Here is a 22,508-nt window from a genome sequence, read left to right on the forward strand (position 1 = left end):
CTGCAGACAAACCTCTCCTGATGATCCCAGTGGGCAGTATGGTTGATAGCGAAGAAGACTTTCTCTTAAATATCCAGGGCCTAAGCTGTTTAGGGCTTTATAGGTTATAACCAAGACCTTGTATTTTGCCCGGAAACATATTGGCAACCAGTGTAGCTCTTTTAAGACAGGAGTGATATCGTCTCTCCGAGATGACCCAGAGACCAACCTGGCTGCCACATTCTGGACCAACTGCATTTTTGAACTATGTACAAAGGCAGCCCCACATAGAGCGCATTGCAATAGTCAAGTCTGGAGGTGACCAGCAGATGTCCTACTGTTCTGAGGTAATTTATCTCAAGAATAGATAACCAATCAAAAGAAGCTTCTCGGCCGGATTGGTGGAGTGAGAAGAGTTCTTGTCAGTTGGAAGCAAATGGACAGTTGAGAGGCAAAAGAGAGAGAGGGAGGAGAGCAGAGTCCTTGAACAGAAAAGAGGTATTGAAATACATTTTATAGGTTTATCGTCTGTCTGTATAGAGAAGAACAGTGTCAGAATTAGAGAGGACTGTTTTATCTTCTGTTTAATTTTATGTAAAGGCTAGTCTCATTTAATATTTCTATGAATAAGGCAAGGAACCCATACAAAAAGAGAAACCTTTATGTTAATAAGTAAAGCATCTATTTTACAGTTACATAATGAATACTAGTACATAGAGAGTTATTATTGTTCTTCTTGCTGTGACTGTTATTGGGCAGCATCCAGACTAAGTTAGGAGTGACTGTGTCATCAGTGGCTTACATGTCTGAATTTAAGATGGCCCCTTTAAAAGCAGAGGTTAAATACAGGTTATAGCTGTATTTATTTGAAAGGAACAGGACTCTGGATTTAAGATGGCCTCTTGATTTCTAAAATTAAAAAAACTTGGAAAAAACCTAGTCTTGGATTCAGGTAAATACAAAATAATGCGGGTGATGCCAGAGCTGCCCATGTCCCTGCAGGGGGCTCTAACACGCACAATGTTGCTGCAGTGCAAGAAGGAAGTACTGATATTGCTGATTCTTGTGTGATCACATGTCATACGCAACTGCCATTGAAAATAATGGAAGCTGCACGTGATACGTGATTGCACAAGACTACCATTACTGGTACTGCCCTCCTGTGTAACAGTGTCACTGTGAGGTCATTCACACAATAGAAAACTGTGTTCTATCCAGGTTTGGGAGCTGTGTGTGCTTCTAGTTTTCAGTTTTGTGGAAGCAAAGTAGGAAAACCTGCATAGAAGTGATTGTGTGGAAGCATTGTGTCCACACAATCTCTCCTACCCAGGTTTTCCTCATACCTTGCTTCTACACAACCAAAAATTGGGAGCACACATAGCTCCCAAACCCGGGTAGAACACACTGAGGTGATCCTCACGAGCAGCAGAAATGGGGCTAAGGGAGCCCAGCCCAGTTTCTGCTGCTTGTGTGCAGCAGTGGGAGCTGTGCAGTTCCCGGCAGCAAGCCCGCCTAAATGCCCTCCCTCTTAAACAAGGTTAATGGAGCGAGTGCTCCGTTAACCCCGTTTTTTGGGTTTTGTGTCTGCCGCTGTTGCTTGCAGCTATGGCGGACACACTCGGGGAGGGGGGACGGGGCAGGAATGCATCACGCACTTGCACGGTGCATTACTGGGGCTCCAGGGGGCGTGGCACTGCTGGACGACCCCCGAAGCTGCCGTATGAGCCATGGTTGGGTGCAGGAGTGCCCGAGTGAAGCCGCTGCTCATCTAGGGGGACGATCTGCCCACCTGGGGAGGGGTGGTTGATCATCTGCAGGGAGAGTGGTTCAAGCTCGCTCTCCCCGCAGAACCTCTTTCAGCTCTACACATGGATTGTGTGTAGAGCCTTACTGTGTGAATGCCCTCTGTGTGTATTAGAGCTCTGCAGCGGCATGGGTGAATTTGGCACGGTTTGCATTATGCTGTGGGTCATGTAAACCACTGAGATTTAAGTTAATCCTGACTGACTCGTGGGGCGAGTTCTCTGCAAACCCGGGTTTTTTTATCATGACTAACTGTGGCACGGCTCCACACCATGGTTACTCATGAGTAGACCCTGGCAGGAGGCTGGAAAGCAGCCTCCCGGCTCGGGGGTCTCCCCAGTATGCCCTGTGCAAGCACGCAGGGCATACTGGAGCTTCCGGGGGCTGCATGGCCCCCGAACTCCCCAGCCCCCACTGGCTCCATCACAGAGCCGGCAATTGTGTGGGCGGCCGATGCGGCTGCCCAGGGCTCTCGCCCTGATCATCTGCGGGGAGAGTCGGCTTAGCCCACTCTCCCCACTGAGCTTCCCGAACCAGGTCTCACTGATCGTGAGACCCGGCTCACTGTATTTTACTAATCTGGTGTTAAGAATTTATCCCCAAAAAGTCATAAAAAAACAACTACCTGGCTAGGTAGCCTTAAGCAGGATATCGGCTTTTAAGAGAAATAATAAACTCTTTGTTAAGTAATTCCTTTAGTATTTCAGGAGCAAAACCACAGCAAAAACAATGGGGTCAATAATAATTATATTTTTGTATTTGCAAAAATGAAACAAACAGGTGCATGTTAATATCAGTTTCTGTTTCATTGTAGTTATGGTAAATACACACACACATACACACACACACTGTCAGAATGTATACATCAATTTACAAAAAAAATTACAAGGGGTGGTGGCATGAAACACCACAGGAATACATGGAGGAATACATGAATGCATTCTAGAAAACTGAAGTCATCCCCCCTCCCCCATTTCTCCATGTCAATTTGATTCCATCTGAGCACAGATTAAGATTTGTATTAGAACTCTTAGTAAGGAAAGAAAGACATCCTTACTAGAAAATAACCAAGGGTGCTGGTTACAGTGTGGCAAGGGGATTTTATAAGTAGGATCTATTTGAACAATTAGTAAGTGGCAGCAAGTGTGTTTCTAGGGGAGATCAGCCATCCTGATAACTGGGATAATTATAAAATACTGGTAAATAGGTATGTGGGACCAACTGGTTGCTGAAATATTGGAAATCACATAAGGTAAGTGGGCAATAATTCTGAGAATGCCTTAACAGTAGTAAATGAAATGAAATACTAGTGGGTTGAAAAAATGTACAGTATCTTGAATTTTTTAAAGAATGGAGAATAGAAATGATGATAGTAATATAGGCTGCTTTACAAAATGGTGCTGTTTGAATGCAGTTTTGCTTGTAAAATTCAAACACAATTGCAAATCCTTCATATAAATAAAATACATTGTGGAATTATGCCAGGAAGTGAGGACAGCAATAATCATATGCCTGCTTTCCCTTTTGGCAACGAACACCAGAAATATATTTCCGGGGAAGTATGGAATGACACTTGCTCTGTATTCAAAGCCAATGTATAATAAAATGGACTCATTATGATTTGTGTGGTAATATGACCATAGATCTTTCAAGATATACTACAAATGTTAACTTTTACTCTGTGTGGCTGAAATGTTAACTTCCAAGCTATGAAGCTAATAGGAATATCCATGTATGTGGACTAAGAAAACTAGGTTTGAATTCAGCTGGGGCCAGGAATAGGTTTGAACTGCTGCTTTGAATCTTGCTTGGGCCAGAAATAGCCCAGCTGTGAAAGCTTATTCCAAAATAAGTTGTTAGTCTCAAATGTCACAGAACTTTGTAAATTAGTGTGCTGTTTTTAAAAACCATATGAGCAGGTTGAGCTGATACACGTGCTGTTTCCAGAGGGTGTCCTCTCTCCCCCCACCTCTGTGTTTATCTTCTAAGGAATCCAAAAAGTTTCAAAATCTAGCCCCTGAAGGAGGGTTGTGGTGTGCCTACTCTTTAATAAAGCTCTTGAACACTGTCCCCATTGCAGACCTCTGGATATTTTCGGTGGTCTCACTGAGGTTGCAGTGAAGTTACCTTCTGAATCTCTTGGTGTTTGATGAAATCATCTTTTCCACAGCTTCTCATAAACAGCTGCCACTTTTGAAATGGCAGTTATGATCCAAGGTAAGCGCAGGAACATTGGTTCTATTTTGGTTCATGACATCACCTGCCTCAAATATTAGCCAACCCAGTTTGCCAACCCTGCTAAGTGAGCAAAGAGGCACCTTTTAAAGTAGTGACTCTTCTGTTTAGCAGAGGGAAAGCAACTGTCCTTGTGGTTGTTGCTGGTGTCTCCCTTATATTTCTTGTTAGATTTTGATTCTGTTTGGGACAGGGGACCATTTTATTTCTTCTTCTATGTAAACTGCTTTGGGAACTGTTTTGTTGAAAAGCAGTATATAAACATTTTTGTAGTAGTAGTAGTAGTAGCAGCAGCAGCAGTATAATAATAATAATAATAACAACAACAACAACAACAGCCTATATTCTGCGACGATATCTATAACAACAGCAACAATATTGACAATAAAATTCAGCCATCCTAGGTCCTTGGGAAGGACTCGATGTCTGGATAAAACAAACCAGTCAATAACACCTGTCTGACTGTGTAAATAAATAATAACAACAATAATAAATAACTAGATGACCCAACGCAGAGTATCTGTGCCCCTAGTTCTCCCTATCCCCCCACAACTGATCCAGCTTCCTGCCCCGCCTTCATTTTGTCTTCATCCCTTCAGCCGTTCTCCCCCACCCCCTTCAGCCAGTTTGTTCTCACTCCATCCCTTCAGCCAGTTTGTTCTCCCCCCATCCATTCAGCCAGTTCATCCCCCCCCCATCCCTTCAGCCAGTTCGTTCTCTCCATCCACCCACCCCTTCGGCCAGTTCTTTCTCTCCCCCTCCCCACATCCCTTCAGCCAGTTCGTTCTGAACCCAATCCCTTCAGCCAGTTCATTCGCACCCCCATCTCTTCAGCCAGTTCGTTCTCCCCATCCACCCACCCCTTCGGCCAGTTCTTTCTCCCCCTCCCCACATCCCTTCTGACAGTTCATTCTCGCCCCCATCCCTTCAACCCTGGTTTCGCTGCCCATGCTGCCGCCTACTCAGCCATCCTCCTCACGAGGAGGTGGGCAGTTGGAGCTGGCTTGCAGTGGTGCCTCTTCCTCAACTTCCCTCCCTCCTTGGCAGGCTGGCTCAAAAAGAGGCTCCCCCTGCCTCTTATGTTCTGCTCTGTTCTGCCCTGCCAGGAAATCTCACAAGAGCTTCCATGCATGGGATTAGCCATGGGTACGTCTTAGAGAATGATAGATAGATAGATAGATAGATAGTAGCAAGCCACAATAATATAGAAATCATAGCAGAATAATTGTTTCTGTTCATCTGTGTCATTATGTTATACTATATTGTCAAAGCATGTGGTGTTTTTGAGAAAGAGATGGGGACAAACCTTATCATGTCAAGAAGTAAGTGCCAATAGATGGCTTAACATCTGACAATACATCAACAGAAGATAATACATCTCTCATGTATGTAGATTTCCAGTGTAACATTTGTTGTGGAGAGTTACACATATCTCCCACAATAATAGTTTGAGTACATCTTACTTGTGTCACAGGATCACTGCTGAAAGCAGATTTCACATGATATTTCATCCCTGCTGTGGTCACTTCTACGAGAGGAACTAGAATTTCATATGGAATCTCCCTTTACAAGGTGCCAGAATGTTATTTTAGCCCATATCATGCGTTATGGCCATAATGGGGATAAATTATCGTGTGGAGACCATTTCCAGCAATAGCAAGTGCTCCCACTCCCAAGTTTCAGCTGAATGCAGAATTCCCAAATCTCATATTGGGAGAGGTGCAATGTTTCAAAGTGAGCAAACAGGCTACAGTGTGGGAAATAAAGGATGTGTCACTCATAGGTCATTCACACAGTCAAGAACTGCTGTGGGAGCTGTGTGTGCTCCCAATTTTTGGTTGTGTGGAAGCAAGGTAAGAGGAAAACCTGGGTAGAAGTGCTTGTGTGGGAGCCAGGTAGGAAAAGCTACCTTGGGCCCTTTCCAGATTATCTGCTACAACTGCAGTAAAATGCTTCGGTTTGGCAGGATCGTATTCACAATGATCCCCAGAATATCTTTTTAAAAACTACAACGGGAAAATACAGCAACTTTTTTGCAACACACATACAACATTATAGCACTAAATTGCAGCAATTAAATCTGAAACAAGGCATCCAAAATATGAACGGCACCCTTCTGACAGCATAGGGGCTATGGTGTCACAACACAGGAAGTATGGAAGCACACTTAGCAGATATGCAGTGACCCCATTGTAGGGTCTAATCTGGAAAGTGCCCAGGTTTTCCTCCTGCCTTCCATCCCTGGAACCGAAAATTGGGAGCACACACAGCTCCCAAACCTGGGCAGAACATAGTTTTTGATTGTGTGAATGACCTCTCAGTGTATTAATAGTAAGCTGATCAAGTCCAACTGCCATTGAAGCCTGTGTTCTTCTAAGTGTTTCTCAGAAGAAGCTGAAGAGATATGGAAGCTGCTTTTGGAAACATGTCTTCCTCTCAGTTGACCTTTGTCTAAGGACACCAACCTCACTATTATTTTGGATGATTTCAGATGTTTATGCATTTTGAATTCTGTCAATCCCTCTAGCCTGTTTCCTTTTTAATGTGTTTCTAATGGTTCATTTCAGGTCCAGCTTCCAACCTGAAGTTGATTTTCCCAGCCTGATGCATCATACATTATGGTTCATGTTAACTTGCTTAAAAAAGTGATGTACATCCTCCTGGCTCTTCTTCTGTTTCTTACTATTTGTTTGTGGAAGGAAACACGGAAAGGATATTATGTTTCTCTAAAAACAAACAGTCAAACAGATCAAATAAAAGTGAAAATATGGAAATGGGATACCCTAAAACTAGGAACTCTCCAGGATACAAATATGGACCCTTTGCCCACTACAAATGCAGCCCTTTTGCTCACCAAAGCATCCCAAGTTAAAGCAAAACAAAATATCTCTACAATACCAGCTGAAAATAACTTAATGACAACACTCAAGAAATTACCAAGTCCTTTAAAAGTGTGGAACAGGAACAGTTCCTCCAAAAATCTTCCCCCTAGATTGCAAAAAGTGAGGAAAACCTACCTGTCTATGAACAAGTATCATGTGAATTATAGTGGACCGAAGAATGCTTCCCAACTCCTCCCTGAGGAAGTGATGTGTCAGCTCCAGAAACGGCTGGACTTTCGGATGATCAGTGCATCAGATGGTCCTTTCAATACATCTGAGTGGGAGGCATACCTGCCCAGAAGAAACATCAGTGCGGAGATGGGCCAGTTGAGTCGATGTGCAGTCGTGTCTTCAGCAGGGTCCCTGAAGTCATCCCACTTGGGGCCAGAAATAGGTTTGCATCATTCTTGTATAAAAACAGAAGCAACAAAATATGATTAAAATCTTGGGCTTTTTTGATTTCTGTGATAGGGAGATGAATCAGTAATGTTTTCTGTATTCACTGAGATATCCTGATACTCGTGTCTCTCAAGCACTGAGTGCGGAAATTGAGTACAGAGTTGATGGTTATCATCTCAGGACATTAGAACTGATAATTTTGTGTTCTATTGTGGAGTGATCGGATAGCAGTGGTAGGAATGTGTGGCCCATTGCTCCACAGCCCTGCAGATGTTCTGGTGACACATCCACATACTTCTCTATGGCGGTGTCTAGGCTCTGGACCTCCTTCTCCCGAGGGGGATGGGAGCCAAAGCTCAGTGGTAGAGCATCTGCATGCAGAAGATCCCAGGCATCTCTGGGTAGGGCTGGGAAAGACTCCCACCTGCAGCTAGTCATTTTAAACAAGACTGCACTAGATGGACCAGTGGTCTGGCTTTGTAGAAGGCAGCTTCCTATGATCCCATCTGGTGACTAAAAGACATGGCTTTTCCACTGGGCCTTTTATGCTGTGAGCTGATTTCTTTCCCATTTGATACACACTCTTGCTCTGGTTCTGCCGGTTGACATCTTCAGTAGCGCTGTGGAGGAGCAGCATGAAAAGCTTTTTGTAATGCAGAGTCTATTTTTGTCAATCCTCCCTTACTTGAAAGCAATCCCTACCACCTGCATAGGAAGCTGCCTTATACTGAGTCAGACCATCGGTCCATCTCACTCAGTATGGCCTACACAGACTGGCAGTGGCTTCTCCAGGAATCTCTCTCAGCCCTAACTTGGAGATGCCAGGGTGGAAAATTGGAGCCTGCTGCATACAAGCATGCAGATGCTTTTTGCAGAGCGGCCCCATCCCCTAAGGGGAATATCTTACAGTGCTCACACATATCTCCCATTCAAATGCAAACCAGGGTGGACCCTGCTTAGCAAAGGGGACAATTCATGCTTTCAGCCACAAGACCAGGTCTCCTCTGGTCCCTGATGGTTGTGCAGCTTTCCAGGTGAGGGGGGAACAGCAAAAATGATCCCCACCCACACGCACAGCACGACTACTCTGGATTACAAAATGTTGCAGAGGTGCTTTGCCTGATGTGCCTCCATACAGTTTGTGAGCATGTCAGCCACTGTTTATCATTGTCTGTTTTATTACGTTTGAATTTTATTTTAATTTGATTGTGAGCCAGCTTGAGGGCATTCACATTAAAAACATAAATATGTACACACATATTTCATTGAGGAGCAGGCCAGGTTTTCTGAAATGGGGATCATACGGTAGCAGCAAATCTACATGCAGTTTATTAGGATATGTCTGGGCTGATACAATCTTCTTATCCTAACAGAGGAGAATTTGATTGTGGGAAGGCTAAAGCGCCTTTAAGGCTTTTTCTGAAGCAACCGCTCAGTTAACAGTTGGGTTCCAGAACTGAAAATCAACACTGCTGAGACTTGGGGTTGTTGTTGTTGTTTGTTTCTGTACTGGTTTTCTTTATGTTTCTCCTTTGCTGCTTTCAGACAGCCATGATGCAGTGTTGCGGTTTAATGGGGCCCCTACCAGAGGTTTTCAGTCTGATGTAGGGGAGAAGACAACAATACGCCTCATGAATTCCCAGGTAAGTGGAAGTGAACCCACTGGGTGCTACCTAAGGAGCAACAAAGGGGGATGTATCCTGAGGGGTTTCTATGAGGACTCACTTCAGCTCCTTTTGTTATGCAGCCTTTTCTGTGCTACAAGGATTTGGGAGCAAGAATAGCAGTGGAAGAATCACTGGTGTCAGCTCTCTGTGTTTGTGTTTGTAGGAGAACAGAACCACTGAACATAAAAGGCCTGCCTCTCTTACCTTGCAGGACAACACCTTAAAAGTGCCTTGTTGCTGAAAAGAGCACAAAACCTTGGTGGGGGTGGGGAAGCAAACCCAGGGAAAAAAAATGGTAGCTAAGCTCTGTAGACCCTTGTTTACTCAAGCTTTTGCGAGACATAGCAGTCCCGGCTGTGAAAGTATTTTAGTGGGACTTTATCAGAATAACTCCTTGTAATGCGCTGTGATAAGCTACCTAATGGCGCAGCGGGGAAATGACTTGCCTAGCAAACAAGAGATGGCTGGTTCGAATCCCCATTGGTATGTTTGCCAGACTATGGGAAACACCTATATCGGGCAGCAGCAATATAGGAAGGTGCTGAAAGGCATCATCTCACACTGAGCGGGAGGAGGCAATGGTAAACCCCTCCTGTATTCTACCAAAGACAACCACAGGACTCTGTGGTTGCCAGGAGTTGACACTGACTCGAGGGCACAACAACAACAAATTTGCTGTGATACATTGGCCATGGCAAGTCAAAGTTTATTCACCAGTCAACAGACCTCAAGAAACAAAACAATGCTGTATTGCAAAATAATAATAAATTCTCGGGATTACAAGTGATTATACAGTGCCAAGTGATCCACCACAATACATAGCACAGAGGAACTGAATAGTAAGTTACTAGTTGATCCAGGATGATCACATTTGCTCTTTCATAATGAGCATCACACCATGTCAGTGCAGCTTCTCATTTACACAAGTAAGTGCATCTTAGTAACTGGTGGGAGAAGAAGGGAAGGCATCACATACAGGAACAAAAGGAAAGGAAACTGTGCAGAGAAAACAATGCATTGCCATAGATACAGATAAAGTAACTCTTAGTCAGGTTGTCTCTAATTCTTTCAAGAAGCCTGAGCTGTCATCTTTTACACCGCCTCAAAAAACCTAAAGAACATTCTCTGGGCCCTTTTTCTTTTTTCCCCTTTTTTATTTATTTGTACATTTATATCCTGCTCTTCCTCCAAGGAGCCCAGAGTGATGTACATGGTTACGTTTATCCTCAGAACAACAGAATTAGCTTTACACTAATTCATACATGGTAGAGCTGTTCTCGTGACCTCATAAGAGAAGCCTCATACCCTAGGAATACAGGAAACTGCCTTATACCGAGTCAGACCATTGGTCCATCAAGCTCAGCATTGTCTACACAGACTGGCAGCAGCTTCTCCAAGGTTGCAGGCAGGGGTGACTATGTGCTAAGCAGCAGCTGTGTTCGAGGGCTTTTCCTCCTGCCTCAATAAAGACCTGGGTACAGCTTTGGGTAGAAAGGAGCCCTCTGACTCAGCTGCTGCTGAACACGTGATCTTTGATGGCACCTCCAACCTTGTTTTTAACTTGTAGATGATCAGCAAATGGGAGTGTGTACAGCTCCCAGGCTAGAGTAGGAGGCTTTGGTGTCATCTGCCCAGTAGTTTGGGCAGATGACACCAAAATATTTATGGTAGTGAAATCCCAAACAGACTGAATATCATAATGGTATCAGAATATCATAATGCCCTTATGCAAAACCATAGTGTGGCCACATTTGGAGTACTGTGTGCAGTTCTGGCCATATCTTAAGAAGGACATTATAGAACTGAAGAAGATGCAGAAGAGGGCAACCAAGATGATCAGGGGTCTGGAGCACCTTCCTTACGAGGCAAGGCTACAACACCTGTGGCTTTTTAGTTGAGAAAAAAGACGACTGAGGGGAGACATGATAGAGGTCTATAAAATCATGCATGGTGAGGAGAAAGTGGATAGAGAGCATTTTTCTTTTGCTGTCTTATAACACTAGAACCATGGGTCATCCCATGAAATTGATTGCCAAGAAATGTAAGGCCGACAAAAGGAAGTACTTTTTCAGACAATGTATCTATGGAATTCTCTGCCACGGGATGTGGTGATGGCCACTAGCCTGGATGACTTTAAAAGGGACTTAGACAAATTCATGGAGGACAGGTCTATCTATCGCTCCTTGTCTGGTGCCAGCCTCAGAGGCAAGATGCCTCTAAATACCAGTTGCAGGGAGCAACAGCAGAAGTGATGGCATGCCCTCAGCTCTTTCCTCTGGGCTTCCCAGAGGCATCCAGTGGGTGAATGTGTGAGACGGGATGCAGGACTAGATGGACTGTGGGCCTGATCCAGCACAGCTCCTCTTATGTTTTTATGTTATTATGTACTCTAATTCAGATTGTGTGAACTAACCTGGTGTTTCCAACAAGCATATTAAGACCCATCTTCATGTTATATTTGCACCATGGAAGCAGTTGCATTGTTGCTCCTTTTTGTGCCACAGAGGTCATGTCAGAAGCCCCAGGTTACTTGCAAAGTACCCATGCTGTGACTCCTCCCACAGGCCAGCACTGCTCCAATGTCTGGGAGGGGCGGCATTGCCATGGGTTCCTTCTACATTGTCCTAAGCTTCTGCCATTGCCCAAGTGGCATGTTAGAAAGGCATGTTGCACTGGCTCCCACCATGCAAATGTGGGTCCCAGGGTCTATAGGAAAGTGAGGAAGTGTCACTCACATTGCCTCACTTGAAATAGCTGGTGACCTGCTTATGAAATTCTCTCTCTAGGGAGGCTCACCAGATAACCACTGCAGTGTGATGTGCTAGTTACAGTGCTAGACTGGGAGTGGGCAGACCTGGATTCATATCCCCCCTCAGCCATGAAGCTCAGCCACAGGTGGCATTGATTTGGTCACCAAACCTGTTCACATGACAAAAATTGGAGGGTAGGGGGCAGGAAACTCAGCTAGTACTGCCCATGAGAACCCACAGGAAGCGCTCCAGTTCAGTCCACTGAAATGTAGGTAGCCCGAATTCAATACATGAATTCTTACTAAAGTACGATTAAAAGAGGAACCATCCCACCTCAGTGTTTGTGTGCATGTTGGCACTTCCCTTTCTCAACAGCTCCCGGCTTCTGACCACCATATTTGTCATAGAGGCTGCAGCTAGAGGGGCCAAGCAGAGGAGAGCTGCTGAACCACTGAGGGCAGCCTGTCTACTAGGAGCGCAATGTATTCTGGGATACCTCTTTCGATCCTTGGAGGACCCAGCTCCCTTTTTCCATAATGAAGACCGCAGCTGCTGTGATCGTCTGGGTGATGAGTTCGCAGACCCAAACGGAGGGTCTGCTCGTCTGTGGGGATCAGGGTAGGAGCTCTTCCCTCCCCCAAACCATCCCCAGATGATTGTGTTAAAAACCTTACTATCTCTCAGCCTAACCTAAATCATGCAGTTATTGTGAGGATAAAGTGGGGTGGGGAAGAACCATGTAGAACCATGTATGCTGTCCTGAGCTCTTTGGAGGAAGTCCCAATAAAAATGTAATTGAAAACAATTGTCCTTCATCTGCTAGGCAAAGAACGTTTTATTCTCCCAGGCTTTTAGAAGCAATTGCTTTTAATGCTGTTTTAATGGCTGCTTGAATGCTGTTTATCAGGGCTGTGCATTGCACTGGGCGAAAAATCAGAATTGATTTGATTCAAGACTTATTGGACAATTTTTTAGGCCTGTGCGTATTCAGAAAATTCAGAGTTGGATTCAGATTCGGATGATCTGAATTTGCAAATATGGGATTCAGATTCTGGAAATATCAGATATCGGATTGGATTCAGAGTCCAAATCCAAATTCCTACTTAAATTTGAATTTCCCCCCATAGTGGTAAAAGGGGAAATAGGAGGGGGTCCTCAAAAAACACTGGTTAGTTCTAGAGCCTTGAAAATTATAACAAATCTGAGGAAGGTGGTCCCCTGTAGCAAAGTTGAAAAGAATTGGTCAATTCAAAACAAGCCAGATTTTGCCATTTTCAGCCATTTTCAACCAAAAATTTCAAAATTTCCCCAAAACTCAGGGGATTGACCAATTCTGTTCAGATTCACTATTGGGGGGCCTGGCCACCTTCCCCATATATGTGGCAAGTTTCAAGGCTCTAGGACCAACAGGTGATATTTGGTGATTTTTTTCAATTTCCCCATTCTCCTCTATGAGGGAAAATCCAGTTGCATTTTACTAATTAGATCGTATTTCTGAGATTAATTTTGATGTTTCAGATTTTTTTCTGACTTTACTGATCCAATTAAAAAAAAAAAAAGATTAGGATTTTACCAGGTCCCTCCGCCCCACAAATATGGAACATTTTGGATGAAATCTGATTTCCAAATCCGAATTTGCACAAGCCTATAATTTTTCCAATAAAAAGATACAATTCAATACAATCTTATTGTATCATATCAAATTAAAATATCTTATATAAACAAATATGTGTTTGACTGAGATTACAGATGGATGCTTGTAGGTTTTTAAACTGGGTTTTTGAACGGGACAAAAAATGAGAGTATTGTGGAAGCAGTTAATAAAGCAGATATATAAAGATAGATTCTGAGCAGCTGCGGTCCTTTGAGTATAGTTGCAGGAAAATGTTTTAGACATTTTGAAATAAATAAATAAGTATCCTGTCTATACTGTGATGTTTTTAAAACTATGCCACTTCACAGCAATAAAGGAAAGGAAGGAAATGCACTTTCCATTTACATTGTGTATACCACAGAGCTGATTTGGCTTCACATATCTATGCATTAAGCTGGGCTTTGGGGAGTATTAGAACTCCCCGATAATTCCAGTCCCTCCCCTCGCCACGGGAGAGTCAGCCTATCAGGGGGCAAATGCTTCAGGTAGCACGGTGGGAGATCTTTAAATCCAGAACCATCACTGGCTCAGGGAAGGCTGGGTGGGTTGGGAGAATTCCGGGAGTGTCCATAGGGAGACTGGGAGTCACACAGGGTAGGCTGGGAACGAGCATAGGGAGGCTGCGAAAAAGACTGGGGACTGTAGTTCCTCCCAGAACATTTTCTCATGGGAAACTATAGTCCACAGGCATCTCCATGGTTTTCCCCAGCCTCTCCGTGCTCATTCTTGGCCTCCCCTGTGTGACTCCCCATCCCCCCATAAACACTTCTGACATTCTCCCCATCCACGCAACCTTCCCCACACCAGTGCTGGATTGGGATTTAAAGAACCCACACACATACCACCGTACTACCTGGAGCAATCCCCCCACAATCGACTTCCTCCCCATGGTGAGGGGACGGAATGGCGCTATAGGGAGTTTTAATACTCCTAATAGCCCAGCCCTACCATGCATTTCCTTAATGGTAAACAGGTGCAGAGCCTAACCACCCACCCACACGCATCTGACATCAGATGCGGGGGGCGTGGTCTGGCTCCCAAACGGAGCCTTGAGGCTCCATTTGGGAGTTGGAGTCAGTCAGTCAGTCTTTATTGTTACAGTCACTGACCAGAACTAGAAATCAGCAAATAAAAATTTAAAATTAGTTAAGATACAATGTATCAATAACAATAAAATAGATATTATAAATTAAATTAAAACAATAAAATTCCCTTATTAATCATCCGCCGATGAGTATTAATGGCAGCAGCACAGTATCTAGCAACTCTAGATGTAACAGCAGACTCCGCGTCAGAGAGCAACAAAGAGCAATAATATTGATCCTGTCAACCTGGAAATTTACATAATAGAGGTGTGATAAAAAGTTCACGAATATCCTTATAAAACAAGCAAAGTAGTAGAACGTGTGGGAGTTGGAGTCCAACTCCCGAAGGGGCCGCGTGGTCCCTTCAGGAGCTAAACTAATGCTGGCACTGCATTTGCAACGCTGCCACTCCTGGCTGTGCTGCAAACTCAGCGCCGGCCATATAACTCCTGGAGGGGCTGCATGGCCCCTTCAGGAGCTACTTAGGCTGGTGCTGCATTCACAGCGCAGCCAGGAGCAGCTCATCCCTGACTTAGGCAGGGATGAGCTGCTCCTGGCCGCGCCGCGAACACAGCAGGCATTCCGAACGGGGGCCATGCGGCCCCCACTCGGGAGCTAAACCAGCACCCCTGTGTTTGACATCAGATGTGGGGGGGCGGTGTCGGGGCCACGAGGGGGCCTGATTGGGCACGTTCTTTGAACCTATTTGCCCAATGGTAGCTCCGCCCCTGATTGTAAACATAATTTACATTCACATCATGCTGTTTCAAAATTTGCTTGAAAGCCATTAAGGTTGCTCACATGACCCTGAAACCCGGGATGGGGAAGGTTGGATTGTTCTTAGCTTCCCCACAGATGATCACAGAGATTCTTGAGCCACACCACTTGCCCACTCACATGATTGCCACTGTGGCGAGCGGCGTGGCCATCTAGAGGCCAAGGGAACAAAGCCTGGCCTCCAGAAATCCCACAATGCCCCACATGAGGTGCACGGTGCATTGGGGGATTTCTCTGCTGCCAGGTGCTCTTGCCACCTGGCTCTATGAACGCTTGGGCAGCAGGCAAACTGAGCGTTCATATGAGCCAGGAGTGAAGTAGGAGGGCGCACTTGTGCCCCTTTACACCACTATAAGCCTGGGTAAAAAAACCTAGGCTACCTCTGTGAAGAGTGCCGGGATTTATAGCAGGACCGCTCCCGGTACTCCACGCGAGCAGCCCTCCCCAGGCAGGGCAAGCCTGGGTAGGGCGAGTGCCAAAAACGCAGAAAACAAGGGCCACCTGTACTCTTTAAAACAAAACAAAAAAAAACCCCTAGTGGTTTCCAAACGTAATTTGATAGAACTGTTTCCACACTGATTTTTTTGCAAAAGAAGCCCTGAATATCTACCACAGAAGCCTAGAATTCTGGGACGTGATCAAGGGTGCACTCTCAGCTCACAGAAATGTTGGGCCTCATATTAACCCTATGCATAGGGAGTAAAACCATTAAAAATTTGAATCAAGTTCCGGTTCAGATTCATCGGTATTTTTTTAATTCTTCAGTTCTGGTTCAGACATTGAGCCGGGTCTCACAATCCGTGAGACCTGGTTCTGCAGGGTGAGCTCACGAGCAGAGAGGGAGCCCTGGGCGGCCGGATCGGCTGCCCACATGATTGCCAGCTCTGTGACGGAGCTGGCGGGGGCTGGGGAGATCGGGGGCTGCGCGGCCCCCGCAAGCCCCAGTATGCTCTGCGTGAGCGCACAGGGCATATTGGGGAGACCCCGAGCCGGGAGGCTGCTTTTAAGCCTCCTGGCTGGGGGTCTACTTGTGATTAGGCGTGGCGCGAAGCCGCGCCACGGCTACTCACGATTCTAAAAACCAGGTCTGCAGAGCACTCGCTCCACAAACCTGGTTTTTTACCAGGGGTTCCCGAGCGGGTTACCCGCTCTAGAACCACTGGGCTCGTTGCCGAGCCCGGTGGTTCTCACGTATAGCAAAAATCGGGCTAGGCTCTCCTAGCCCGATTTTTGCTAATCGTGTGAATGTCCCCACTAACTTTAAAAAGTGATTTGTGGTTTGGTAACAGGTTCATACGCTTAGAACTGGTTCTGAACCCGTTTAGATACATTTCATACAGAATATTATAGAAGCCTGCAATGCAGTTCTGTATAGCTGTTTTACTAGCTGCATTAGTCAAACTCAGCAGTAGCAGTGGCACTTTTTAAATAACACACACACTTTGATAGGAGTATGTCAGCCCAGCAACATTGCATGTATGCAAGTTGTGCAAATAGTACACAAGCTTGGCCCATTTTCCAATGGATTTACTCTTGTGTAACATCACTTATGCAACTTGCATACATGTAACATTACTGGACTGATGTACCTTTGTGCGGGATATGTTTTAACTGGGAGAAGACATGTATTAATTTTATCTTCAGATCAGAGAATACATTATTGAGGGTAGACTCTCTCTCTCTCTCTCTCTCTCTCTCTCTCTCTCTCTCTCTCTCTCTCTCTCTCTCTCTCTCTGTCTGTGTGTGTGTGTGTGTGTGTGTGTGTGTGTGTGTGTGTGTGCAAACTATGTTTGAGGTAGCTATCCGCTAGGGATGTGTGAGCTGGCTCAATTCGAACCGTGATTCGAATCAGACCGAGCCAGTTCGAGTGGTGGGGATTAATTATGAAGGTCAGATATTGCCATAATTCCTTGCTTGTAAACCTGTCTGGACCTTCTGGCTGAGCACTTTGGGGAGACAAAATGAGGAGATAAATGGACCATTAATTCGATTCAGCATGACAATTCCTGCCTTCTTTTTCTACCTTCTGTTTCCATGCACTAATAAGATCTCTCTCTCTCGATCTCTCTCTCTCTCTCTCTCTCTCTCTCTCTCTCTCTCACACACACACACACACACACACACACACACGTTGCAGAAGGCAATGCAAGCTGTTCTGAACCACCCACACTGCTACCGGCATAGAAAGGAACACCAATGGTATTGCAGAATAGGGCTCGCCTGCTCTTTCTTTAAATTGTGCACCCACTGCAGCCATTGAAAATAATGGCCATAGCATCACAGAAGTGTGATCATGCACTTTTAAGTTGTATTGGATGAGCCCTGTTCCACAACGCCCTGAGCACAGCTTTAGATGTCTGCAGTGGTACGGGCAGTTCAGAACTGCTCACGTTGCCTTGCACAACATGTGGGCCACTGTTAATTTTTTCAGGGGGCACATGAGGGCAGAGGGAAGGGTCATTTGGGGGAAACAAGCCTTCCCCCATAGTGCACAAGGAATCTTTTTGGCCTGCTCAGCATTGGTCTGGATGTCAGCCACTGCTTTCACACATCATTTCCAATTAAATGGACAGTTCTCACAGAAAGAAAGAAACCATCCTTCATTTAGGAACATAGGCAGCTGCCATATACCTCTAACCCCCTGTTTCCCATAGACTTTAATGCCTCACCAACCATGAATTTGCCAATGATGAGGTTTTGTCAGGATGGAACCCTAGCGGTTGGCGATAGTTTTATTGTGGTCTGCTTTGGGGTCAATTTGGACAATATAGCACCATGCCCCTCTGATTACATGGGGGAGACAGTCTATGTGTGCTTGTCTTTTCTCCAACCTGGCATGCTGTCCTGCCACACAATCTTTTGAGGTGGTGCCCAGATTAAGTTCTATTTTAAAGCAATGTGTAAATCACATGTTGAGGTATGGTTCATCTGAATCACCCCTTCAAATTATTATGCAGCAGTGAGGCAATACCCTGGGTGTGTATGTGGCGAAAACATGTATGCACATGTTTCTCTATATGATGGGAGAGGCCAGCAGACATATTGACCAAATCAGTCCTCCAAAGTATATCACAGTAAAACTGTAATGAACTTTAATGCTTACTTGTTTCCTCCTCTGTGGATACACAACACTCATGGAGAAGGAAGCTGACAAGTCAGACCATAGGTCCATCATGCTCAGTATTGCCTACACAGACTGGCAGCTTCTCCAAGGTTGAAGGCAGGAGTCTCTCTCAGCTCTATCTTGGAGATGCCACGGAGGGAACTTGGGACCTTCGCAATGCATTTCAATAGAAACTATAGCTAAAATGATGTAATTCTCATGAAGCATTCTGAGTAATCAGCGAGATATCAGTTACAATTACAAGCTGTAAAACCATTCAGTCTGAGCTTCCTATGCATTTTAAATACAACTATGACAAATATTTATATATACTGCTTTTCAACACAAGTTCCCAAAGCAGTTTACATAGATATAAGTAACTAAATAAAAATGGCTCCCTGTCCCCAAAGGACTCACAATCTAAAAAAGAACATACGACAGACACCAGCAACAGCCACTGGAGGGATCCTGTGCTGGGGATGGATAGGGCCACTTGCTCTCCCCCTGCTAAATAGGGAGAATCTCCACTTTTAAAAAGTGCCTCTTTGCTCAGTTAGGAGGGACAGAATGCATGAATATCATCCACTCTTCTTGTCATTCCCAGCTTATTACTGTTGATGAAGAAAGATTTGTTTCAGACCCACAGTTTAACCTTGGAACCTTAATTGTGTGGGACCCAGCACCATATCATGCAAGTATTGATGAGGTAAGTAAAACGTGTACATTTATAAAGATGCAGCAGAAGTTAAAGCTTGTCTAGGAAATGCATGGTTTTCTCCTTCTCCCTCCTTCTCTTTATGTGTACACACACACACACACACACACACACACACACACACCTTCATTCATTCCTCTTGCAATTTCAGAACTATTACAAAATAGGTGATTTACATTGTCATAGTGTGACATGGCACTGGGATGTAGGCACCTTAAAGAGCAGGCAGGATAGATAGCAAGATATACAACTTTCAAGGCTCTGAGGGGAATCAGGCAGACACACACAAGCCAGAGTCCCAGTGATCAGCATGGCAGGAATAGTTAAGGCTGACTGCTCTCCAGGCAAAAAAGCCAACATTCTTATCATCCTGCCAGTTGGAGAAAACCAGTGGAATGTCTGGGTGAGTGAAGCCCTCCTAGGAGCTGGGATGACATCCCTGGGGAGTAGGGACCATTTGATTTCAGCCTATAGTAACTCACTGCACACAGATCTCGAGGTTCCTGGTTCTAGCTCTCCTCCTGCCTCCCAAAATAGTGCTAAATAATGAATCTGTAACTGGCTAGAAAGTGCCCCCATACTGTGATACCCATGGGATAGCATGTGATGGGGAGTGGCTGTTTCCCTGTGTACGCAGTTCTCAGAAAGGAGGAAAGACTCTCCTTAAAGCCCACCTACCAGGTATAGAGGAAACTCTCAAAGGTACCTTTTATCAGCAGAGGTAAAATAACAAGTGTTTCATGTTCAAGCTCACGTTACAATAAAGTGGTTGAAGTATGTGCTGAAACTCTGAAAACCATCTTCTGAAGATATATTTTTTTCAAAGCATAAACAAAAGGAAGCTGTTAGATGACACTCAGCTGTATCTCTTTTACATCACAGTACAATAATGAACTGGATGAGGGTGAACAAATTAAGACTCAGTTCATAGAAGATGGAAGTACGGTGCAAGATGGAAGAACAGGCTGCTCTTTCTGCTGGGTTGGTAGATCTTTTGAGCAATAGCATCTCTGTCTTGTCCTGATTTAATTCCTGCTTTTTTGCCCTCATCATCATGGATCCCAGGCAATGATTCAGGACCTCCACAGTCTTCGTATCTGAGATGGCAAAAAGACATAAAGTTAGGTGTCATCTATGTATTAATGACAGCCAGCTTCAAATCCAAAGATGATCTCTCCCAGCAATTTCATGCAAATGTTAAAAAGATGTGGGGTTGGACTTTGCGGGACATCATTGAGTGGCCAAGGTGCCATGCAGGTGTGTCCCAGCACAACTTTCTAGAATTTACCGTTTAAGAGGGACCATAGCCACTGGTGAATCATGCCCCTAACACTTGTTTGAGCAAGATGATCCGGAAGGATACCATGACCAGTACTGAAAGTACTGTTATCAGTACTGAAAGCTGCTGGGAGGTCTAGCTTTCGGTATTAGCTTTCAATAGTACTGAAAGCTGCTGGGAGGTCTAGCAGAACCAACAGGGACACACCCCTCCAGTGGTCCCTCTAATCTTTTTCATCTCTGTGCGGAGTGAGTTTTGTTCTGGGTGGCAGTATCAAGGCAAGTGCGTGCACACCTGCATTCAGAATGGAGCCTTCCTAATTCAGCCTGAGTGGGAGATAAATTGAACTGAGTGGACATCCAGAAACTTGAGAGCACACAAGTGCACACGCCTTAGAGGGAACAATGCACACCTCCATCTAGTTCCCAGTGAAGATCATCCACTAAAGAGACCAAGGCTGTTTCATTTCCATACCCAGGCTGAAAGCCAAAGTGAAATGGATCAAGATAATTGTTGGGCTGGTTTGAACGATACCATGTTGGCCCCATCTACTACATGATGAGGTGTTGAGGACCCATGTCCTGCTTCCCCTCTTACTGCACCATTCAGTTTTACATAATCATAGTTTTTAAATTGTCCACTTGAATCTAAATCATGTGATCACAGCCCTAATTGGGTGGTGCATAGGGCCAGTAGATGATGTCATTCCAACTGGCCCAGGAATTCCCCCAGCTGAAAAAAAACTTGGCAGTGCTGACTACATGTTGCATGATTACCTATTGCATTTGCTTTTGCAGCTGCTCTGCCATTGCTAACTGGGCAAAGCTGGTCTGCCTGCTAACTGGGCAAAGAGGCACCTTTTACCGTGGTAATTCTCTTTATTTAGCAGGGGGAGAATAACTGGTCCTATCCCCCCAGCACAGTACTTCTAGTGACTGTTGCTGGTGTCTACCTTATGTTTCATTTTAGAATGTAAGCCCTTTGGGGACAGGGAGCCATCTTATTTATTTGTTGTTTCTCTTTGTAAACTGCCCTGAGCTATTTTTGGAAGGGCGGTATAGAAATTGAAACAACAACAACAATGGCTAACAACTGGGAAAACTCATCTCATCATGAAAGACCCAGCAAAAGGTGCAGTTCCAAGTAATTATAGACCGATAACCTGCCTGCCAACCATGTTCAAATTATTAACTGGAATAATAGCAGATGAAGTGATGCAACACTTATTAACTAACAAACAGCTTCCAGTTGAACAGAAAGGAAATTGTCCGAACACCAGAGGCACAAAAGACCAGCTGCTGATTGACAAAATGATTTTAGAAAACTGCAAGAGAATAAAAACCAATCTAAGTGTTGCATGGATTGACTACAAGAAAGTCTTCAACTCATTGCCTCACACATGGATACTAAAATGTTTAGAAACAACTGGTGTCAGCAAAAACATTCAGATATTTATTTTTTAAAAAGCAATGAGCATGTGGAGTACACAGTTAACAATCAATGGCGAGACACTTGGACAGGTTAGCATTAGAAGAGGCATTTTCCAAGGGGACTCACTATCCCCTCTGTTGTTTGTAATCGCCATGACCCCACTTTCACAAATACTAAACAAAACAGGCCTTGGATACCAAATATCTAAAACATCAAGTCAAATCAACCATCTGCTGTACATGGACGATCTGAAGTTGTATGGAAAGTCCCAGTCAGAAATCGAATCACTGCTAAACACTGTCCGTATATTCAGTAGCGATATAGCAATGGAGTTTGGACTAGACAAGTGTGCTGCATTAATAATGAACAGAGGAAAAATAACAAAAACAGAAGGAATAGAACTGCCCAATGGAAGCAAGATCAAGAACCTGGAAGAGAAAGAACATTACAAATACTTGGGCATTCTCCAGGCTGATAACATCGCACAAACTGAAGTTAAAAGTAAAATTGGAAGTGAATACATCAGGAGAGTTAGAAAAATCCTCAAGTCCAAACTCAATAGTGGGAACACCATACAAGCCATAAACACCTGGGCTATACCTGTTATCAGATACAGTGCAGGAATAATAGACTGGACCCAGGCAGAGCTAGAGATGCTGGATCGTAAGACCAGGAAAATCATCACCATCAATCATGCTCTGCACCCCCGCAGTGATGTAGATAGGCTATACCTCCCTCGCAGCTCAGGT

General features: G+C 44.6%; 1 protein-coding gene across 5 annotated transcripts in view; it reads left to right on the top strand.

The window, feature by feature from the left end:
- The first annotated feature begins 378 nt into the window (after positions 1 to 378).
- LOC128350218 (beta-galactoside alpha-2,6-sialyltransferase 1-like) overlaps positions 379 to 22,508 on the top strand; it is a 46,556-nt gene continuing 24,426 nt past the window's right edge. For 4 of the 5 annotated variants that reach the window (XM_053308102.1, XM_053308107.1, XM_053308104.1 and 1 more), the window contains exons 1-5: positions 379 to 477; positions 6,585 to 7,293; positions 8,844 to 8,941; positions 18,939 to 19,040; positions 19,932 to 20,030. In XM_053308102.1, the coding sequence (XP_053164077.1) occupies positions 6,636 to 7,293; positions 8,844 to 8,941; positions 18,939 to 19,040; positions 19,932 to 20,030 (957 nt within the window). In that variant the 5' untranslated portion in view covers positions 379 to 477; positions 6,585 to 6,635. The remainder of the gene's footprint in view (positions 478 to 6,584; positions 7,294 to 8,843; positions 8,942 to 18,938; positions 19,041 to 19,931; positions 20,031 to 22,508) is intronic. The other variant, XM_053308103.1, reaches the window with a different exon arrangement.

This window comes from Hemicordylus capensis, chromosome 3, assembly GCF_027244095.1.
Source record: "Hemicordylus capensis ecotype Gifberg chromosome 3, rHemCap1.1.pri, whole genome shotgun sequence".
NCBI classification, from domain to species: Eukaryota; Metazoa; Chordata; class Lepidosauria; order Squamata; family Cordylidae; genus Hemicordylus; species Hemicordylus capensis.